At 39.1% G+C, this 22,415-nt stretch overlaps 1 protein-coding gene across 1 annotated transcript in view; it reads left to right on the plus strand.

The window, feature by feature from the left end:
- SLC2A13 (solute carrier family 2 member 13) overlaps window positions 1-22,415 on the plus strand; it is a 526,379-nt gene that overhangs the window by 498,079 nt on the left and 5,885 nt on the right. The window contains exons 8-9 of the mRNA XM_019960789.2: window positions 13,577-13,698; window positions 13,825-13,977. Of these exons, the coding sequence (XP_019816348.2) occupies window positions 13,577-13,698; window positions 13,825-13,977 (275 nt within the window). The remainder of the gene's footprint in view (window positions 1-13,576; window positions 13,699-13,824; window positions 13,978-22,415) is intronic.

The raw sequence follows: 22,415 nt of genomic DNA on the forward strand, positions 1-22,415 counted from the left end.
CAGCTTTAGCATCATTCCTTCCAAAGAAATCCCAGGGCTGATCTCCTTCAGAATGGACTGGTTGGATCTCCTTGCAGTCCAAGGGACTCTCAAGAGTCTTCTCCAACACCACAGTTCAAAAGCATCAATTCTTCGGCACTCAGCCTTCTTCACAGTCCGGTCCAACTCTCACATCCATACATGACCACAGGAAAAACCATAGCCTTGACTAGATGAACCTTTGTTGGCAAAGTAATGTCTCTGCTTTTGAATATGCTATCTAGGTTGGTCATAACTTTCCTTCCAAGGAGTAAGCATCTTTTAATTTCATGGCTGCAGTCACCATCTGTAGTGATTTTGGAGCCCCAAAAAATAAAGTCTGACACTGTTTCCACTGTTTCCCCATCTGTTTCCCATGAAGTGATGGGACCGGATGCCATGATCTTCGTTTTCTGAATGTTGAGCTTTAAGCCAACTTTTTCACTCTCCACTTTGACTTTCATCAAGAGGCTTTTGAGTTCCTCTTCACTTTCTGCCATAAGGGTGGTGTCATCTGCATATCTGAGGTGATTGATATTTCTCCCGGCAATCTTGATTCCAGCTTGTGTTTCTTCCAGTCCAGCGTTTTTCATGATGTACTCTGCATATAAGTTAAATAAACAGGGTGACAATTTACAGCCTTGAATATTCTTATGTAAAACTGCCAGATTCATTCCAAGAGGAAGTTGAAGTGAAGTGAAGTCGCTCTGTTGTGTCAAACTCTTTGTGACCCCATGGACAGTAGCCTACCAGGCTCCTCCGTCCATGGGATTTTCCAGGCAAGAACACTGGAGTGGGGTGCCATTTCCTTCTCCAGGAGATCTTCCTGACCCAGGGATTGAACCCAGGTCTCCCACATTGTAGGCAGATGCTTTACCATCTGAGCCACCAGGGAAACCAAAAGGAAGTTACACCAAGTTAAACTCTTACCAGAATTAAAGACTATACCAATATCACTGAATCTTCATCAGCTTTAAGTATTGCTATTATTTTCATTTGTTTGCCCACTCATATTCTGTCCATCTTTTCCCCATATTAGGGCATATAAGCTAGCCAACATACTGGTATATGGCTTAGATTCAGTGTTGTTGTTGTTATTCAGTCACATAGTCATGTCCAACTCCCTGCAACCCCATGGGCTGCAGCACACAGGCCTCCCTGTCCTTCAGCATCTCCCAGAGTTTGCCCAAGTTCATGTTCATTCCATCGGTGATGCTGTCCAGCCATCTCATCTCATCCTCTGACACCCTCTTCTCCTTCTGCCCTCAGTCTTTCCTAGCATTAGGGACTTTTCCAGTGAGTTGTCTGTTTGCATCAGATGATCTAAATACTGGAGCTTCAGCTTTAGCTTCAGTCCTTCCAGTGAATATTCAGGGTTGATCTTCCTTAAGATCACCTGCTTTGATCTCCTAGCAGTCCAAGGGAATTTCAGGAGTCTTCTCCAGCACCACAGTTCAAAGGCATCAATTTTTTGATGTTCTTCATTCTTTATAGTCCAGCTCTCACAACTGTACAGTGATTTATATATAAATAAAACTTTATTGATTCATTTTTAGAAATGGCTTTAGCTCTAAATTTCTAGTGCTTTTGAAATTTACCCATGTCTGTGTTTAATCATCTCAATAATTCTAAAGGTTTTATTTTTAAAAGAAAACAACAGTAATTAACAAAAGATAATAGATGATTTTTTTTTCAACTTACCTTTATGTAAGAAAAATATGAAACATGAAAATAGGGGGAAAGGCTTGACTATAGAGAATAATCCAAGACCAAGATGTTCACCATGGTCTGCATACTACATGCCAGGAGCTATACTTTTCTAAAATTGTTGAACTCGACACATTTTACAGTTTAAATGCTGTATTGCCAGACTTGGCAAAAGTTTGTTTCATGTTAGTCTATTATGTAGGAATTATACTAGTAAACAGAAGTTACACTGTCTGAGGAGTAATGATTCAAGTTTGTTAAAGTAATTTTTTCTGATTGGATGCCCCAAAATCAAAATTTCTCATGGCTAAGGGTACTTGTAGATTTATATCATCCTAGTCCTCTGGTTGATTGACACTGTGTTTATTTCTTCCCAGACAAAAGTGAAAATGCCCTTTCCTGGGGAGGTACTCTGTCCTTTTCTAGGTACCTCTCTACCACCACCATTAGACTATAACCATGTGTAATCAGACCATAAATTCCTATAAAGAACTATGAGATTTAACCCTTAGCAGTATCCATTTGGTTTTGAGGTGATAGCTTAATGATCTTCTTTAAAGAAATCACAGTTCTGCGTCAGGAATTGGAGATGAAATCTTGCTTCCCTAACACTTCACAGTAATGAATTGACAAGTGAAGCCTGTGCAGTAAGCCAGTAGAAGAATGGTAGCTGTGTCACAAAATTCTAGTAAACTATTCCTTCCTTTCTCCAAAACCCCATCTTTTAAAAAAAATTTATTTCCTTTTAATTAAAGGATAATTGCTTTACAGAATTTTGTTACTCTCTGTCAAATCTCAACATGAATCAGCCATAGGTATACAAATATCCCCTCCCTTTTGAACCTCCCTCCCATCTCCCTCTCCATCCCACTCCTCTATGTTGATACAGAGCCCCTGTTTGAATTTCCTGAGCCATACAGAAAATCCAAAACCCTAAGTCTTTCATAAACTCTTCTGGGAAGGTGGCAAAATTCTGTAGATTTCTCAGTGATTAAGATTGGAAAGATAAAATTTGAAGTTTTGTGCTATAAAAACAAGTCATATTTTCTTCCATCCCCCATGCATGAACATGAAGCACATAAATAATTTCATCATACTGAATAAAGGAACAATACAAAAAGCATGTACTGTGTAGGAAGCAAGGAATAAGTTATGTATGGCTAATTGTGGCAAGAGCAAATTACACCACCTAGTTCCTTTGGTTATTTCTTTGGTTTAAAACTGTTTAGAGATGTGATGGAGAAATAACACCAAAAAATAGGCAGAAATAGCTCTACGTATGAACTGATTTTGGAGTAGGTGTTGAGTAGGCAAGCGAGAATTGTTCTACCTTCAAAGAAAGCTGTTAATTTCTAGATGCATTATTAAGGGAAGCACTGTGGACGTCACTGCTGGAACAGGAAACTAATCTTTTTTGTTCTTATCTACATATCAAGTCTTAGTCTAGTCTGCTAGCAAAGAGTAGTTCTCTCACTCCACCAAAATGAGACCATTTTGCTTGCTTGCATATGATTCTTCTTTGTTCACTGCACTTTGTTCACTCTCTTCTCAGCTACTATTATTGCAATTATTTTCTGGTTTTGCTCTAGGATGTGATGAGAAGGTGCCTCATCAGAGAGCATGACTCTTTCTAATCCCAACCCACACACTTATGTCAAAGTACTTTTGTTCTTTCCCCAGAGCATTGTGTTCTTCCACCAGCAGTCACTAAGCCAGGAAAGCGTGAGGGTATTTTGCAATAACACTTGGAATATACACTTTTATTTTTTAGTTGGAATTTCTAGTGTTTATATTTTGAAGGTCATGTATGATGTCACATTCTTAGTCATTAGCTGTCTGCGTATTGCTGGGTAAGTAACTCTGCCAGGTCCATGCCTGCAGCGCTTTCCTAAAATCAGCATGAGAATGAAGAGGAGTTGGCCTTTTATGTGTATAAATGTGTGTGTCCAGATGGTTGAAAGCCACATCACAGCAAGCAAGAGTCTACCTGAAAAGATCCTGCTTTCCATTGTTCAGCAAGCAATCATACAAGGAACTTTGATAATAATGAGTTGTAAATAGTGAATAGAGTTTTTCAGTGAATTTTAGTGATCTGATTATTTGTATTTTTGTCCTCAGCAATCTGTCTTTTCCCTTTCCTTCTCCTCCTTCCCTTTCTCCCATCATTCCCCTCCCCCTCCCACTTTCTATCATATTCTCTCATTTTAAGATCTTCATAAGCCAAAATATTATTTGACTGGTGGGAAGTGAAAGTGGAGGATTACTGAACAGGGGATTGCTAATGCTGTTTACTGCTCATCATTAAACAAATGTGAAAGCTTCATCATTCAATGACCACTGTTCTCTATACAGAGTTCCAGTATAGACTAGTGGTTGAGATTTTTTAAAGGGAGGGGAATACAAAAATGACTATTCTTTGGCAAACAGATAAATTGCTTTCTTTGTCAATTAATTTGAGCAATCAATCTTTGTAACAAGTCTATTGTTAAGGACTCTTACTTTACAAATGGGCTTCCCAGATGATGCTAGTTGTAAAGAACCTGCCTGCCAATGCAGGAGACATAAGACTCAGATTTGATCCCTGGGTTGGGAAGATCCCCTGGAGGAGGGCATGTCAACCCTCTCCAGTATTTTTTGCCTGGAGAATCCCATGGACAGAAGAGCCTGGTGGGCTGTAGCCCATAGAGTCACAAAGAGTCAGACATGACTGAGTGACTTAGCACACACATATACATTTTACAGATTATAAAACCAAGGTAACTTTCCCAAAGGTAAACAGTGGGTAAGTGGCAGAACTGAGATACTGAACTGTGCAGCCGGATGCTAGACCCTGTGTACTTAACTTTTGTGCTGTGCTGCCTGGGATGAGAGCTCAGGATGGTAGAAGAGGGAGTACATTCAGATAGCATAATACAAAGCACTATGTGATAACAGTATGCTGCTGCTAAGTCGCTTCAGTCATGTCCGACTCTGTGCGACCCCATGACGGCAGCCCACCAGGCTCCCCCACCCCTGGGATTCTCCAGGCAAGAACACTGCAGTGGGTATAGATGAGGAAAATGAAAAGGCACTGAGAGGAGGAAGAATATTTCAGACAGGTGAATGGGTGGCATCTGTACTAGCCTTGAGGGCTAGGTAGATTCTGATAGTAGAAATCAGGAGTGAGAATTTGCCTTTCATTAGAAGAAATGGCATGAGTACAAGATGCTGAGTCTGGAAGGTAGGTTCGGAAAATAAGTAGTCTAGTTTAGCTGGAGAAAAGGATTGTGTACACAGTACAGAATACATGAAGGGAAGGGAGTCACCAGCTTCCCTGAGGTCATACTCTCCTCTTCTAATCATTCATCCCTCAAGGTTTGGTGGTGGTGGTGGTGGTTTAGTTGCTAGGTCATGTCTGACTCTTGCTACCCAAGGGACTGTAGCCTACCAGGCTCCTCTGCCCATGGGATTTCCCAGGCAAGAATACTGGAGTAGGTAGCCATTCCCTTCTTCAGGGAATCTTCCTGATCCAGCAATCAATCCCTAGTCTGCATCACAGGCAGATTCTTTACCAATGAGCCACCAAGGAAGCCCTCACAAGATAAGGTAAGCTACAGCCAAATTTTGCAGGCTGCATTTCATGGGCATTTGGAATAAGGAGGATGATGTGTTTTAAGCTGTGAGGTGGCATGAACAATACTCTAAAGAGCTCAGCTTGGTGGATTAGTACTTTGAAGAAAGTAATGTGAAAAGCAGGAAAAATAATTGAGACTCTATTTGTTTTCTATTGCTGAAAAACAGTCTTACCACAATATTAGGTTAGCAGCTTTAAGCAACCCACATGTGTGATATCAGTTTCTATGGATCAGGAGTCTAGGCATAGCTTAGCTAGGTCTTCTGCTTAGGGTCTCACAAGGTTACAGTCAATGTTGGCTGGGTCTGTAGTTTCATCTGCAGCTCAGTTAGGAAAGGATTAGCTCTTGCTAGCAGAATTCTGTAGCTTTTGTACTAATGACTCTTGTTTCTTGCCAGCTGTTAACCAAAGGCTATCCGCAGCTCCTAACGATTTCTCTCAGCTCCTGCCATGAGCATTTCAATACTGGCATTGAAATGTTGCTTTTTCAGAGCCAACAAGGAAATGAGAGACTTCAGCTAAATAGCACTATAATCTTAATTACATATGTCCTGTCACTTTTACCACATTCTGTTGGTTTTTAGCCAACAAATCAAAGGTCACCCCCACACTTAAGGAGAGAGGATGACCCACAAGCATGAACATCAGGAAATACACAGGTAGAGACTCATAAAGGCCCTATACTAAGGTCTGCCACAGCCAGATACAGTTGGCGAAACAAACACTCCAGAGTCTGAATTAAGTTGGTATGAATGAAAATAGAAAGGAAGAGTCAAATTCAAAAAATTATGTCTAGGAAAGATAATTGTGATTTCTTGCAAAATTCATTGCATATATTAACTCACACATGCCTCAAAATATCTCTGACATAGCTACCAGGAAAATCCTTATTTCGCGGGTGAGGACGCAGACTTTTAGAAGTTAAGTGCCTAGATCACATACATATGAGCTTCAAATCTGAGTGTCCTCATATAGATTTTGAAAGTAGGATGTCAGTCCCAGAGTTCATTCTCTTAGCCACCCTTCTTTACTTTTGCTTCCCTGGTGGCTCAGCTAGTAAAAAGATCTGCTTGCAATGTGGGAGACCTGGGTTTGATCCCTCAGTTGGGAAGATAGTGTGGAAAAAGGAAAGGCTACCACTCCAGTATTCTGGCCTGGAGAAGTCTGTGGACTATATAGTCCATTGGGTTGCAAAGAGTCAGACACAACTGAGCAACTTTCACTTTCAAAAGTGTAGAGAATTTAAAGAGAGATGGATAAGAAAAACTGATGATTTTAACTAATTTCAACTCTGTTTCAACTCAGAGAAATGTCATGAGAGGCACTATTAAAATAATATGTATTGTGCATTTACTACATGCCAGGTAGTGTGGTTGGCACTCAATATGCATCATCACATTTAATGTTGCCAACAGCCTATGATAATAGTCTTTTCTCCTGTTTTAAAGATCAGAAAACATGACTGTACCTGTACTCACTAAACTCTAGTTTCCACAAATACAAAGGGTTGTTATTTTGTTTATAACTATATCTCTAATCGGATAAGGCAATGGCACCCCACTCCAGTACTCTTGCTTGGAAAATCCCATGGATGGAGGAGCCTGTTGGCTGCAATCCATGGGGTCGCTAAGAGTTGGACACGACTGTGTGACTTCACTTTCACTTTTCACTTTCACGCATTGGAGAAGGAAATGGCAACCCACTCCAGTGTTCTTGCCTGGAGAATCCCAGGGACGGGGGAGCCTGGTGGGCTGCCATCTATGGGGTCGCACAGAGTCGGACACGACTGAAGTGACTTAGCATAGCATAGCATAGCATATCTCCAATATCTGACACATAAAAAAGTGTTCACTATATAAATGTTTGAATGAATGAGCATAGCTTATAAGTGGTAGAGTTATGATATGAACTCATAATAGCTTCACTCTACCTCCTGTAGAAGATAATGCATTCCACTGTAGTCTTGGCAGGAAATCTAGATATGGATGTTCAGCACATATGTAAATTCAATTAATGGAGCTTGAGGAAAAGGTCAAGGCTAGGTTCCCTGTAAGTGAGCATTTAAGTGGATATCAAAATCCCTAAAATTAGATGAAATGATTAAGGGAGAAGGTATAAACCCCAAACCAGAACCTGCGAGAACATCTGTATTTAGAGGCTGAGGGGAGGAAGAGGCATTTTAAAAGGCAATGAAGACAAATACATCAGAGAGTTGAGATGGATATATTGATATAAAAGTAAAGGGGAAAGAGAAGGCAGGAGGGTTTTCAGCAATATCAACTACCACAGGGTAATCAAAGAGCCTCAGAATTAAGGCAAGGTAATTATAGTTGAGGATTAAGAGGCCATCAGTTTGGGGTGAACAATTCAGAGAAAATAGGGCGTGAGTAAAAATCAGGGGAGTGTCTGTGGATGAGGACCTCACTACTGTAAACTACTTTGTAATTTCAGATGAGCTAGTAGTAGTAATATGAAAGGGACGAAAGATTTTAATAGGAGTAATTTTTGTGTGTTGTAAATAGAAGGGTAGGCTCAAGTAGGAAGAAACTAAAGATGGCATAAAGAGAACTGACTACTGACGGAACATACTGTAGAGGAAACAGAAGCAAATGTAGAACCACTAATAGGAAGGTCTGTCCTTAGAACAGGCAAGAGACATGTTACCATTCAAAGTAGGAGAAGAATCTGAAATAAGATAAAAGTAAAGGTCCAACAGAGAAAAATTGAGGGAATTCACGTGGAAAGTCTTCAATTTTTATGAAAATGGAGGCAAGTTCTTCAAACCCAGGAAAGGTGGGAAAGATTTCAAGACTAGAGGATAGTAAGAAGTATTTTAATTAATTGAGGCAACAGTTGACCAAAAGTTTATTCTATGTTTACTCTAAAATAAGCAGAAAATTCAACAGAGAAGACAGTAAATCATCATCATCATCATTATTAGGAACCCATCTGAGGAGAAATAGCATGAACTTTTAATAGATGTCAGCAGGATGGTTTCATAATTTTATGCAACTTCTAAAAAGTGGTTATTAAAGGAAGTTAATGGTCCTGCACAGAGTTGGGAACTGAAACTATGAGAATGACAGGCAAGCATGGAAGAATGAAAGATGGATTCTAGACGTCAGTAAAGACGATATTGGCATGGTCTGAGTTGAACAATGATGTAACTGAATACTGAAAGGAATCGAGAGTCTAAAGATGTGATTTGGGTACTAGAAATAAATAACATGCTTATCATCAAAAGGAATGAGGTACGTTTGAGACCCTGAAGTAAAATAGTCAAGCTACTTATAATGCCCTTTCCACAGTTTCAAAGGTTAAGTAAGGAACTCTGAAGCTAAGGTATCAGATGGGCCAGAAATAAACATAAATGAATATGGCAGAGGATGAGAGCGGTGGAAAAGATAACTGACCAGGCATCAAGACAGGGTGTTATGATGGAGGTCATAAACACAGCAATAAGGACAGAGCTTAGATGTCAAGGTTCAAAAATAGAGATTGATGGAGATAGAACAATAGCATAAGAAATAACAGTAGAAGAATGTTTTTCAGGTTGCTCAGGTCTTCAGATGCAAAGTCAGCAGAGAGTGCCTGCTAGAGAAGCAAGTACGTGTAGCAGGAAGGTAAAGAGTTATTTTAAATAAGATATAAGCATTGCTCCCTGCCCATACTCCCTTATCACCCCTTTACAGGTGATCCTTCTAATCCTTAAAATTACCAGTAAGGCATTTTCCCCCATTTTACAAATGAAATATTCTGGTTCTGGAATTTGAATTTTTGCCCTTCAAAATCTAAAGCTTTACAACATACTGACTTTCAGTGCTTTTTAAAATGTTACTGCAGCCCTCAAAGACTAACTAGAAATTATGTCTGATATTTGAAATGGATATGAAACACAATGGTCTTTTTTAAGGTATAATTTACATATATAACATTATATTAGTTTCAGGAGTACAATATAATGATTCAACATTAAGGTATACTGGGAAGTGATCACCACAATAAGTCTAGATAACATCCATCTCTACCCATATTCATAATTTTTTTTCTTAAGAACTTTTAAGATCTACTCTATGCAATACAGTATTATTAACTATGGCTACCATGCCACACTTTGGCCACCTGATACAAAGAACCAAATCATTGGAAAAGACCTTAATGCTGGGAAAGATTGAGGGCAAAAGGAGAAGGGGACAACAGAGGATGAGATGGTTGGATGGCATCGCTGACTGAATAGACATGAGTTTGAGGAAACTCAGGGAGATAGTGAAGGATGGGGAAGACGGGCATGCTGCCATCCGTGGAGTTACAGAGTCAGACACGACTTAATGACTGAACAACAACTACAGCCATGCCACACACTACCTCCTCATGACTTTTTATTTTATAACCAGAAGTCCGTGTCTTTTGGCCCATTTCACTCCACACTATTTCCCACTCCTGACGACCACCGATCTGTTCTCTGTATCCATGAGCTCCTCATTTTTTTTTTAAGATTACATATACAAATGAGATCATATGGTATTTGTCTTTTTCTGGTTTATTTCACTAAGCATAATGTTCTCAAGGTCCATCCATGTTGTCTTGAATGTAATGGAAAGACTGAGTATCACTTCATGGCAGATAATGGAAACAATAACAGACTTTATTTTCTTGGGGTCCAAAATCGCTGCAGATGGTGACTGCAGCCATGAAATTAAAAGATGCTCCCTCTTTGGAAGAAAAGCTATGACCAACCTAGACAGCATATTAAAAAGCAGAGACATTACTTTGCTCACAAAGGTCCATATAGTCAAAGCTATGATTTTTCCAGTAGTCATGTATGGATGTGTGAGTTAGACAATAAAGAAAGATTCTCCAAAAAATTCTTTGGAGGACCAAAGAATTGATGCTTTTGAACTGTGGTGTTGGAGAAAACTCTTGAAAGTCCCTTGGACAGCAAGGAGATCAAATTAGTCAATCCTAAAGGAAATCAACACTGAATATTCACTGGAAGGACTGATGCTGAAGCTGAAACTCCAATACTTTGGCCACCTGATACGAAGAACTGATTCATTAAAAAGCCCCTGATGCTGGGAAAGATTGAAGGCAGGAGAATAAGGGGAAGACAGAGGATGAGATGGATGGATGGCATCACCGACTTGATTGAAATGAGTTTGAACAAGCTCTTGGAGTTGGTGATGGACAGCAAAGCCTGGCATACTGCAGCCCACGGGAATGCAAAGAGTTGGACATAACTGAGCAACTGAACTGACTATATATATGTATATACTATATGTATGTGTGTGTGTCTATGTGCATGTGTGTGTACACACACACCACATTTTTCTTTATCCATTCATCTATTGACAAACACTTAGGTTGTTTCCACAATCTTGGCTACTGAAGATAATGCTGAGGTGAACAGGATGGAGCAGATATTTTTTTCAAGTTAGCGTTTTTGTTTACTCTGGATAAATACCCAGAAGTAGAATTGCTGGATTGTATGGTAGTTTCATTTTTAAGTTTTTAAAGAATCTTGATACTGTTACCATACTGCTGCACCAATTTATATACACACCAACAATGCACAAGCGTTCTCTCTTGCCAACACTTTTTATTTCTTGTCTTATTGATGATAGTTATTCTGCCAAATATGAGGCAGTATCTCGTTGTGGTTTTGATTCACATATCTCAGATAAATAGTGATGCTGGGCATCTTTTCATGAACTTGTTGCCCATGTGTACCATCCATACTGAAATCAGATTGATTATATTCTTTGTAACCAAAGATGGAGAAGTTCTATACAGTCAGCAAAAACAAGACCAGGAGCTGATTGCCGCTCAGATCATAAACACCTTATTGCAAAATTTAGATTTAAATTGAAGAAAGTAGGGGAAACCACTAGAATATTCAGGTATGACCTAAATCAAATCCCTTAGGATTATACAGTGGGAGTAACAAATAGATTCAAGGGATTATATCTGATACAGTACCTGAAGAACTATGGATGGAGGTTCATATCACTGTACAGGAGGTGATAATCAAAATTATCCCCAAGAAGGAGAAATTCAAAAAGGGAAAATGGTTGTCTGAGGAGGCCTTACAAATAGCTGAGAAAAGAAGAGAAGTGAAGACAAAGGAAAAAGGAAAGATATACCCATCTGAATACAGAGTTCCAAAGAATAGCAAGGAGAGATAAGAAAGCCTTCCTCAGTGATCAATCAAAGAAATAGAGGAAAACAATAGAATGGGAAAGACTAGAGATCTCTTCAAGAAGATTAGAGATACCAAGGGAACATTTCATGCAAAGATGGGCACATAAAGGACAGAAACAGTAGACATAATAGAAACAGAAGATATTAAGGAGAGGTGACAAGAATGCACAGAAGAACTATACAAAAATGATTTTATTGATCCAGATAACCATGGTGGTGTGATCACATAGAGTCAGACATCCTGGAATGTGAAGTCAAGTGGGCCTTAGGAAGCATCACTATGAACAAAGCTAGTAGATGTGATGGAATTCCAGCTGAGCTATTTCAAATCCTGAGAGATGATGCTGTGAATGTGCTGCACTCAGTATGCCAGCAAATTTGAAAAACTCATCAGTGGCCACAGGACTGGAAAAGGTCAGTTTTCATTCTAATCCCAAAGAAAGGCAATGCCAAAGACTATTCAAACTACTGCACAATTGTGCTCAACTCACACGCTAGTAAAGTAATGCTCAAAATTCTCCAAGCCAGGCTTCAGCAACATGTGAACTGTGAACTTCCAGATGTTCAAGCTGAATTTAGGAAAGGCAGAAGAACCAGAGATCAGATTGCCAACATCTGTTGAATCATAGGAAAAGCAAGAGAATTCCAGAAAAAACATTGACTTCACTAAAGTCTTTGTGTGAATCACAACAAACTGTGGAAAATTGGTAAAGAGATGGGAATACTAGACCACCTTACTTGCCTCCTGAGAAATCTGTATGCAGGTCAAGAAGCAACAGTTGAACCAGACATGGAACAATGGGCTGGTTCCAAATTGGGAAAGGAGTACGTCAAGGCTGCATAGTGTCACCTTGCTTATTTAACTTATATTCAGAGTATATCATGTGAAATTCTGGGCTGGATGAAGCACAAGCTGGAATCCATATTGCAGAGAGAAATGTCAATAATCTCAGATATGCAGATGACACCACCCTTATGGCTGAAAGTGAAGAGGAACTGAAGAGCCTCTTGATGAAGGTGAAAGAGGAGAGTGAAAAAGCTGGCTTAAAACTCAAATATTCAAAAAACAAAGATCATGGCATTCAGTCCCATCACTTCATGTCAAATAGATGGAGAAACAATGGAAACAGTGACAGAATTTATTTTCTTGGCCTCCAAAATCACTGCAGATTGTGACTGCAGCCATGAAATTAAAAGACATGTACTCCTTTGAAGAAAAGTTATGACCAACCTAGACAGTATATTAAAAAGCAGAGACATTACTTTGCTCACAAAGGTCCATATAGTCAAAGCTATGATTTTTCCAGTAGTCATGTATGGATGTGTGAGTTGGACAATAAAGAAAGCTGAGGACCAAAGAATTGATGCTTTTGAACTGTGGTGTTGGAGAAGACTCTTGAGAGTCCCTTGGACAGCAAGGAGATCCAACCAGTCCATCCTAAAGGTAACCAGTCCTGAATATTCATTGGAAGGACTGATGCTGAAGCTTAAACTCCAATACTTTGGCCACCTGATGCAAAGAACTGACTCATTAAAAAGACCCTGATACTGGGAAAGATTGAAGGCAGGAGGAGAAGGGGAAGACAGGATGAGATGGATGAATGGCATCACCGACTCAGACATGAGTTTGAACAAGCTCCGGGAGTTGGTGATGGACAGGGAAGCCTGGCATGCTGCAGGCCATGGGATTGCAAAAAGTCGGACACACCTGAGTGGCTAAACTAACAAACTGACTGACCATCTGTTTGTCTTCTTTTGAAAAATGTCTCTTATGATCCTCTGCCCATTTTTCATTCAGATTATTTTTTTGTTACTCAGTTGTATGTACAATGTGTTGTTCTTGAATTACATTCAGCTCTAAAAAGTTTCATGTCAGCTTACATATATAATCCTCCTTTAAAAAAATTTTTTAGAGAAACATCTTGGTTTCTTTTCCTTAATGAAATTAAGGAACTATAAATGCATTCTAGATAATACATTGAATTTCTGCAACTATAACCTAACACCCTAAGTTAATATTTATCTTGCCTTACTTTTCAGGTGTGAAAATGAAACCAAATTCAAAACAGAAGAAATATTTTGGGCTTACAATTTCTGCCCTACTCCGTACTCCTGGACTGCACTTCTGGGCCTTATTTTATATCTTATTTTCTTCGCACCTGGTAAACAAAGACTCTGTTGTTGTAATTGTTATTTTAATTAAATTGTCTCTATTTAGACAAGACAAGCTACTCTTTTAAATTCCTTACATGCTACTTTACTGAAATTCTTCATTTTATACTTCTCAGGAATGGGACCAATGCCTTGGACTGTGAATTCTGAAATATATCCCCTTTGGGCAAGAAGCACAGGAAATGCATGTTCATCTGGAATAAATTGGATTTTCAATGTTCTGGTGTCATTGACATTTTTACACACAGCAGAGTATCTTACATACTATGGTAAGAGAATATAGTTTCATTTTTATTTTCTACTCTTGTTTTTAGATTTGCTGTCATTCGTGATTGAAAAACTAAATGGTTATATTTTTGCTATTATAAATATCTCTGCAAGGCTGTCTTATTCCCCAGAAGCCTTAGAAATGTTTCTGGGAAAAGATAAGAGGAACTGTCCTTTCCTAAGCAGTATTGCTGCTTGTCCCTCAGTGCTTTATAGCTTTCATCCACCTACACTTCAGACCCAAACATCTCCCAGCTATCCTCAGTGGGAAGTCTTCACAACAAGGCCTTTAGTTTAATGGAAAAAACATAAACAACAGAGAATTATAGAAAGATCCTGGAGTCTAGGGGTCATGCTTGAAAATGTCTCTTAACATGGATGGGTTGTATCCAAGAGTAGAATCAAAGTAGGGTCAAAGTTGCTCCCCCAAATGTTGTGCTCGCACTGTGCCTTCCACTCTATCATATCTGCTGTTCAGACCAAAGTATTTCAGGATCCACTGAGACCAGCACTTATGACTGCTGAAACTATAAATGTGGCAGAGGTGTTCATGTAAAATGTAGAGAGACCATAACTCGAAGAAAACAATCTTGAGAAGTGACTGAGTTAGGAAAAAACTTTGGGAAGCTACTTCAGGTTTATCTTTACTAAAATGAAAAGGTGTCTTTTTAGCAAGATAATTTCTTTATTGTCTGTATGAGTTTATAGGTTATGATTGGATTCTAAGTGATGAAATAGGGGTTTTCATGCTAATCTGAGCCTCTGTGATTATATACTGAAAGTCTATTGTTTAGAACCCACCCCCACCCCCGTTCACCCACCCCTCCCTTCATGGATCACATATCCTGGGGAAGGGACTTGCATGATTCAGTGAAGGTATGAGCCATAATGTACAGGGCCACCCAAGTTGGATGGTTCATGGTGAACAGTTCTTAGAAAATGTGGTCCACTAGAGGAGGAGATGGCAAACCACTCCAGTAACCTTGCCTGGAGTACCCCATGTACAGTAAGAAAAGGCAAAAAGATATGACACCAGAAGATGAGCCCACCAGGTCAGAAGGTGTCCAATATTCTACTGGGGAAGAGCAGAGGACAATTACAACTAGCTCCAGAAAGAATGAAGAGGATGGGCCAAAGTGGAAACACTCAGTTGTAAATGTGTCTAGGGTGAAAGTAAAGTTTGATGCTATAAAGAACAATACTGCATAGGAACTTGGAATGTTAGGTCCATGAATCAAGGTGAATTGGACATGGTCCAGAAGGAGATGGCAAGATTGAACATCAAAATCTTAGGAATCAGGGAACTAAAAGGGAAGACAATGGGTGAATTTAACTCAGATGAGCATTATATCTATTACTGTGGGCAAGAATCCTGTAGAAGAAATGGAGTCGCCCTCGTAGTCAACAAAAGAGTCTGAAATGCAGTACTTGGGTGCAGGCTTAAAAAACAACAGAATGATCGTGGTTTCTTTCCAAGGCAAACCATTGAACCTCAGAGTAATCCAAGTCTGTGTCCCAACCACTGATGCCAAAGAAGCTGAAGTTGATGCTAGTGGTAAAAAACCTGCCTGCCAATGCAAGAGACATAAGAGACTTGGATTTGATCCCTGGATCAAAAAGATCCCCTGGAGGAGAAAATGGCAACCCACTCCAGTATTCTTGCCTGGAAAATCCCATGGACAGTGGAGCCTGGCAGGCTATAGTCCATGAGGTTGTAAAGAGTTGGACATGACTGAAGTAACATAGCATGCACACATGCTTGTCCCAACCACTGTTGCCGAAGAAGCTGATGTTGATGGGTTCTATTAAGACCTACAAGACCTTCTAGAACTAACACCAAAAATATATGTCCTTTTCATCTTAGGGGATTGTAATTTAAAAGTAGGAAATCAAGAGATACCTGGAATAACAGGCAAATTTTGCCTTGGAGTACAAAATGAAGCAGGACAAAGACTAATAGAGATTTGTTAAGAGAACACACTGATTATATCTAGTGAACACCCTTTTCCAACACAAGAGACAACTCTACAAATGGACATCGCCACATGGCCAGTAAATAAATCAGATTGATTATGGTCTTCGCAGCCAAAAATGGAGAGAAGCTCTATACAGTCAGCAAAAACAAGGCTGGGAGCTGACTGTGGCTCAGATCATGAACTCCTTGTTGCCAAATTCATACTCAAATTGAAGAAAGTAGGGAAAAACAATAGGCCATTCTGGTTTGACCTAAATCAAATCCCTTATGATTTATACACTGGAAGTGATGAATATTTTTAGCGGATTAGATCTGGTAGAAGAACTATGGACAGAGGTCCGTAACATTGTATAGGAGGTGTTGACCAAAACCATCTGAAAGATAAAGGAATACAAGAGGGCAAAGTGGCTAAGGAGGCTTTACAAATAGATAAGTAAAGAAGAGAAGTGAAAGGCAAAGGAGAAAAGGAAAGATATATTCAACTGAATGCAGAGTTCCAGAGAATAGCAAGGAGAGATAAGAAGGCCTTAAATGAACAATGCAAGGAGATAGAGCAAAACAAAAGAATGGGAAAGACTAGAGATTCTCATCAAGAAAATTGGAGATATCAAGGGAACATTTCATGAAAGAATGGGCATGATAAAGGACAGGAACATTAAGGACTTAAAAGAAGCAGAGGATATTAAGAAGAGGTGGCAGAAGTACAAAGAACTATACAAAAATGTCTTAATGACCAAGATAAACTCTATGACTGGTCACTCACCTAGAGTGAGACAAACTGGAGTGTGAAGGCAAGAGGGCCTTAGGAAACATTACTAGGAACAAAGCTAGTGGAGGTGATGGAATTCCATCAGAGCAATTTAAAATCATAAAGATGATGCTGTTAAAGTGCTGCACTCAGTATGTCAGCAAATTTGGAAAACTTAACAGTAGCCACAGGACCAGAAAATGTCAGTTTTCACTCCAGTCCCAAAGAAGGGCAGTGGAAAAGAATGTTCAAACTACCATACAATTGTGCTCCTTTTACGTGCTAACAAGGCAATGCTCAAAATCCTTTGAGCTAGGCTTTAGCAAATCATTAATTGAGAACTTCCAGATGTACAAGCTGGGTTTCAAAGAGGCAGAGGAACCAGACATCAAATTGCCAGCATTTGTTGGATCATGGAGAAAGCAAAGAAGTTCCAGAAAAGCATCTACTTCTGCTTCATTGACTATGCTAAAGTCTTTCACTATGTGGATGACAACAAACTGCAGAAAATTCCTAGAGATGGGAATACCAGACCACCTTACCTGTCTCTGAGAAAGAGGTCAAGAAGCAACAATTAGAATTGGACATAGAACAACAAACTGGTTCAAATTTTTTGAAAAGAGTATTACAAGGCTGAATACTGTCACCCTGCTTATTTAACTTCTATGCAGAGTACACCATGCAAAATGCACATGAATGAACATTGGGCTGGATGAAGCACAAGTTGGGGTCAAGATTGCTGGGAGAAATATCAACAACCTCAGATACACAGATGCCACCACCCTTATGGCAGAAAGCAAAGAGAACTAAAGAGCCTCTTGATGAAAAAGTCAAGAGGAGAGTGAAAAGACTGACTTGAAACTCAACATTCAAAAATCTAAGATCATAGCATCCAGTCCCATCACTTCATGGCAAATAGAAGGGGGAAAAGTGGAAGCAGTGACAGATTTTATTTTCTTGGGCTCCAAAATCACTGGGGACGGTGACTGCAGCCATGAAATTCAAAGACACTTGACCCTGGAAGGAAAGCTATGATGAACCTAGACAGCATATTTAAGAAGAGAGACCTCACTTTGCCAACAAAGGTCCATATAGTCAAAGCCATGACTTTTCCAGTAGTCATGTATGGATATGAGAGTTGGACCATAAAGAAGACTGAGTGCTGAAAAATTGATGCTTTCCAGTTGTGATGGTGGAGAAGAGTCTTGAGAGTCCCTTGGACTTCAAGAGATCAAACCAGTCAATGCTAAAGGAAATCAACCCTGAATATTCATTGGAAGAACTGATGCTAAAGCTGAAGCTCCAGTACGTTGGCCACCTGATGCAAAGAGCCAACTCATTGAAGAAGATGGTGATGTGGGGAAAGATTGAAGGCAAATGAAGAAGGGCACAGCAGGGCATGAGATGGTTAGATAGCATTACTGACTCAGTGGACATGAATTCACACAAACTGTGGGGGATATTGGAAAACCGAGGAGCCTGATGTGTTACAGTCCCTGAGGTCCCTAGTCGGACAGCAGTTAGCAACTGAAAAACATTGGAAAACCGAGGAGCCTGATGTGTTACAGTCCCTGAGGTCCCTAGTCGGACAGGAGTTAGCAACTGAAAAACAAGTGCTTCCACCATTCTCAGATCCTCTCCTCCATTCCTCAGTGCACCTCACCTCATCTCACCTCATCCCATATTCTGGCTACTTATAATTTCTTTTAGTAAGAACAAATCTATTTGTCAGTTCCTCTATCTACCCTCTCACTTCTGGACCTTGAGCTTAGGCCAGGATTATACTTTGTTCACCAATATATTCCCCACGCCTTCCTGGGCATCCCCTATTAAGCACTCAGAAGTGTTTGTCAAATGAATAAATACATAGCTGAACTTTTAAATGAATGATGAATATGTGGAAACATCATATGTCTCTTCCTCCTCTCTTATGAACATTATGATTTGGTGTTTAGTTTTATTTAGAACTATTTATCTAATGCTTTTTTTTCCCTAATCTTTATGAAACTCCTCTCTCTCCCAAACATGATTTGAAACATTTAGAAATATTTATTTTCTTGGAAAGGAAAGGCACTGGCATTTTAAACTGGATGTATATTTAGTATGTTCAGCTTTATCCCATTTGGCAATTATAATGTTTACATAAATTTGCAAGCTTATCTTCCTAATAGCATAAATATAAACACAATAAATATTTACCCATATTTTCTGATCCTTGAGAATACTTAAATATTTAAATATGGACTTATTTCTTGAGAAAGCATTTTTTAATGGAAAGTCAGAGACAGAATAATAAAAGTCTACATAGTAAGACTTTTAATAGCAAAGCTCCTCTTCTTGAATCAGTTCTGTCAGGAAAACATGAGGCCACAGAAGTAAAATTTAAATAGGGCATAGCCAGGCTTCTTTCAAAAATATCTCAGTAGAAGCAGCTTTTTGTTTTGCATTAAGCCAGACTCCTTCCTTGTCAGCACACTGTCCATTAGGTTTTCACTAGTGGAACAATATCTCAGCTCAGGTTAGAGTTTTTCTGTTTATTTCTCTATATTTTAACCTAGAGGTTACTGATTGATGTAAGCTGTATGTTTATATTCCTGACAACAGATAGGCACCCTAATGATGTATTTCTCTGGAAATATTCAGGTCTTCTTTTACTTCCTTTTTTATTGTTTCATAAGCCCTCAAGTCTTGATTACTTACTTCCTAAACTATACTGCCTAGAAGAGTCTGGGTCCCATTCAATAATGTTTATTACTAAAAATTATCATAAAATGTCACCAGTATATCACTTTATTTATAGCACATGTGACTAAATAGATCCCTTGTTGAGCATTATTAAAGTGTCTGTGTTGAATCTTTAATTTTTCATTTTGTATAATTCAATTAAATATGTTTTAATCTGAAACTTAATATAAGGACTCTAATAAGATTTATTTCCTTTAGAATAAAATTGCACTGTTTAACAATCCTAACAGATTTGCTACAGACTTTTTTTTCATTTTCATCCTAAAGGGGCATAATTAAGAAAATGAGTTACATAACTGACTTGCCCGGTACATGAAGCAGGTCACAGCCTCCCAGGCCTGCCTGCACTTCTGTTGGCTTAACCACAGGTCACACCAGTGAAGCCTATATACACAGTTGTAGCATTTGCTGTCTTTAGGTTATTCAGATTTTTATAGAAGTATCTTGCTTTTTAATAGAATTTTCTTTATGTTCTTTGGTTTTGGGAATCTTGTTCACACACACAAGAAATTGTATGGCCTTTAAAAATGTCAGTAACCCATCTAATTGCTTTTAACTGTACGAGTTTAGTATGAAAAGATTTGATTTGTTACTTCCAATCATGCCATTGTACTTAAATTGTGAAAGATGATGAATATTTTCTAAATATTATATTTTATAAAGGCAGACCGTATTTACTCCATTAGATATTTTAGAGTTTAGCATCCCAGTTTAGTCTAAAATGTTTTATCATCTGCACCTATTGTTTTCTTACCTCCACAATCTTGCTTATCTGTATTCAGAATGCAAGACTTCACCTCTGTCATTTTTTTTCCCTCAAAATTCCACATCCTCCAAGAACCAGCTTGTCATAGCACCCCTTAGATGAAAACATTCTTGATTTATTAGTCATGCTGATCTTACTAGTCACTATTCTTCCCTAGTCATTTAGTGTAATTTGATAATGTCTATCACTTTTTTGGGCAACTAACATCCAAAATTCTTTCTATTCTTTGCAGTTTGTAGCAAAGAAGGATTTATTTTCCCTGTCAGATCAGGAAACTAAAATCAAGACAATTCAAGAAACTGCACAAGGATTCAGCCTGTGTAACTTTTTGACTTTCAGACCCACAGTGTCTACAGAGCCTTCCTCTCACTGTAACACTGATATGAATGCCAGATGATGTATTATTTTTTTTTTATCAAGTATGACATAAAAATATATAACTTGTAGTATAATGTAGACCAAACTGAAATGAAGTAAAGGAGCCTTGTATTTGTAAATGGAATTTTATTTTTATTAAAGAAAAAAATTTGATTTATAAGGGTCCAGCTCCTTATCAGAAGAATTATATAGCTTCTGATGATTTAAGCTAACAAACTATGTCTTGATTTAGTCAATCCTTTTATATATATGTTTTAATATCTCATAGTTTACCTCTGTTTCCTTTTATTTTCTCATGGCTGCTCATTCAATGGAGCAGATTCTTTGGGGTAGCCAGTTCAGCAGCATTTTCCTCTGTAGTTTTACTTGAGTCTTCCCAAGAAGTGTTTCTATGGATAGTACTGAAATGGTTACTTCTAGGCCTGTCTGGAAGTAACTACTTAAAGAAAGTAGTCTTAATAATGTCTTTCCACATTCTGTAGTGACAACAAACTGAGAAATATTTTTCAGTTCTTTAACTGCTGTACTTTTCAGCTTCAAGCTTGAGTTTCAAATATATAGTCATGTTGTCTGGTTTAGGCCTTCATTTCAAATCTCCTACCCAATGTATTCCATCTGGTAGTCAACAAGAGAATATTCATTCTCTAAACTCTCCAATGAATCAGCACTGTACTGGGAACCCAGAGACAAGCCATAGACTCTGGGCTTGAAGAGACCACTTTTGCTGGTCTCCTCCTCAAGTATACCTCTCCTATACCTGGTCCTACTGGGCTGTAAAACTTACAGAATTACAATGTAAATCATAAATTTAAATAGGAACTGATAAATCATCTTACTTAATGAGGAAACTGAGGTCCAAGGAGGAGGTTAAATGACTGTCCAGAAGTCACATATTGTTTTTGTTGCTCAGTTGCTCAGTCATGTCTGACTCTTTGTGACCTCATGGACTGCAGCATGCCAGGCTTCCTTGTCCTTCACCATGTCCCAGAACATGCTCAAACTCACGTCCATTGAGTAGGTGATGCCATCCAACCATCTCATCCTCTGTCATCCCCTTCTCCTCCTGCCTTCAATCTTTCCCAACATGAGGGTCTTTTCTAATGAGTCATCTCTTTGCATCAAGTGGTCAAACCATTGGAGTTACAGCTTCAGCATTAGTCCTTCCAATAAATATTTAATCCTTTAGGATTGACTTATTTGATCTCAAGAGTCTTATCCAACACCACAGTTCAAAAGCATCATTTCTTTGGCACTCAGCCTTCTTTATGGTCCAACTCTCTTTATTTCTTCTGGAGCTATCTCTCAACTTTCTCCAGTAGCATACTGGACACCTACTGAGCTGGGAGGTTCATCTTTCATTGTCATACCTTTGGCCTTTTCATACTGTTCATGGGGTTCTCTAAGGCAAGAATGCTGAAGTGGTTTGCGATTCCCTTCTCCAGTGGACCACGTTTTGTCAGAACTCTCCACCATGACCCATTCATCTTGGGTGGCCCTATACAGCATGGCACAGTTTCATTGAGTTAGAATGTAGCCCACCAGGTTCCTCTGTCCATGGAGTTTTCCTGACAAGAATACTGGAGCGAAGTGCCGTTTCCTCCTCCAGAGGATCTTCCTGACCCAGGGATTGAACCCACGTCTTGCTTCTCCTCCATTGGCAGGAGGATTCTTTACCGCTGAGAAGCCCCAAGTGCTATGGACACACACACAAAAATGGACTGTAGGAGCCTCAGAGAAGGAATGGGGCACTAGTTAGGAGACTCTTACAGTACTGCAGGTAAAGAGGAAGGCTTTTAAATCAGAGATGTCCAGAAATGGTAAAAAGTGG

The sequence above is a fragment of the Bos indicus genome, chromosome 5 (genome assembly GCF_029378745.1).
Source record: "Bos indicus isolate NIAB-ARS_2022 breed Sahiwal x Tharparkar chromosome 5, NIAB-ARS_B.indTharparkar_mat_pri_1.0, whole genome shotgun sequence".
NCBI classification, from domain to species: Eukaryota; Metazoa; Chordata; class Mammalia; order Artiodactyla; family Bovidae; genus Bos; species Bos indicus.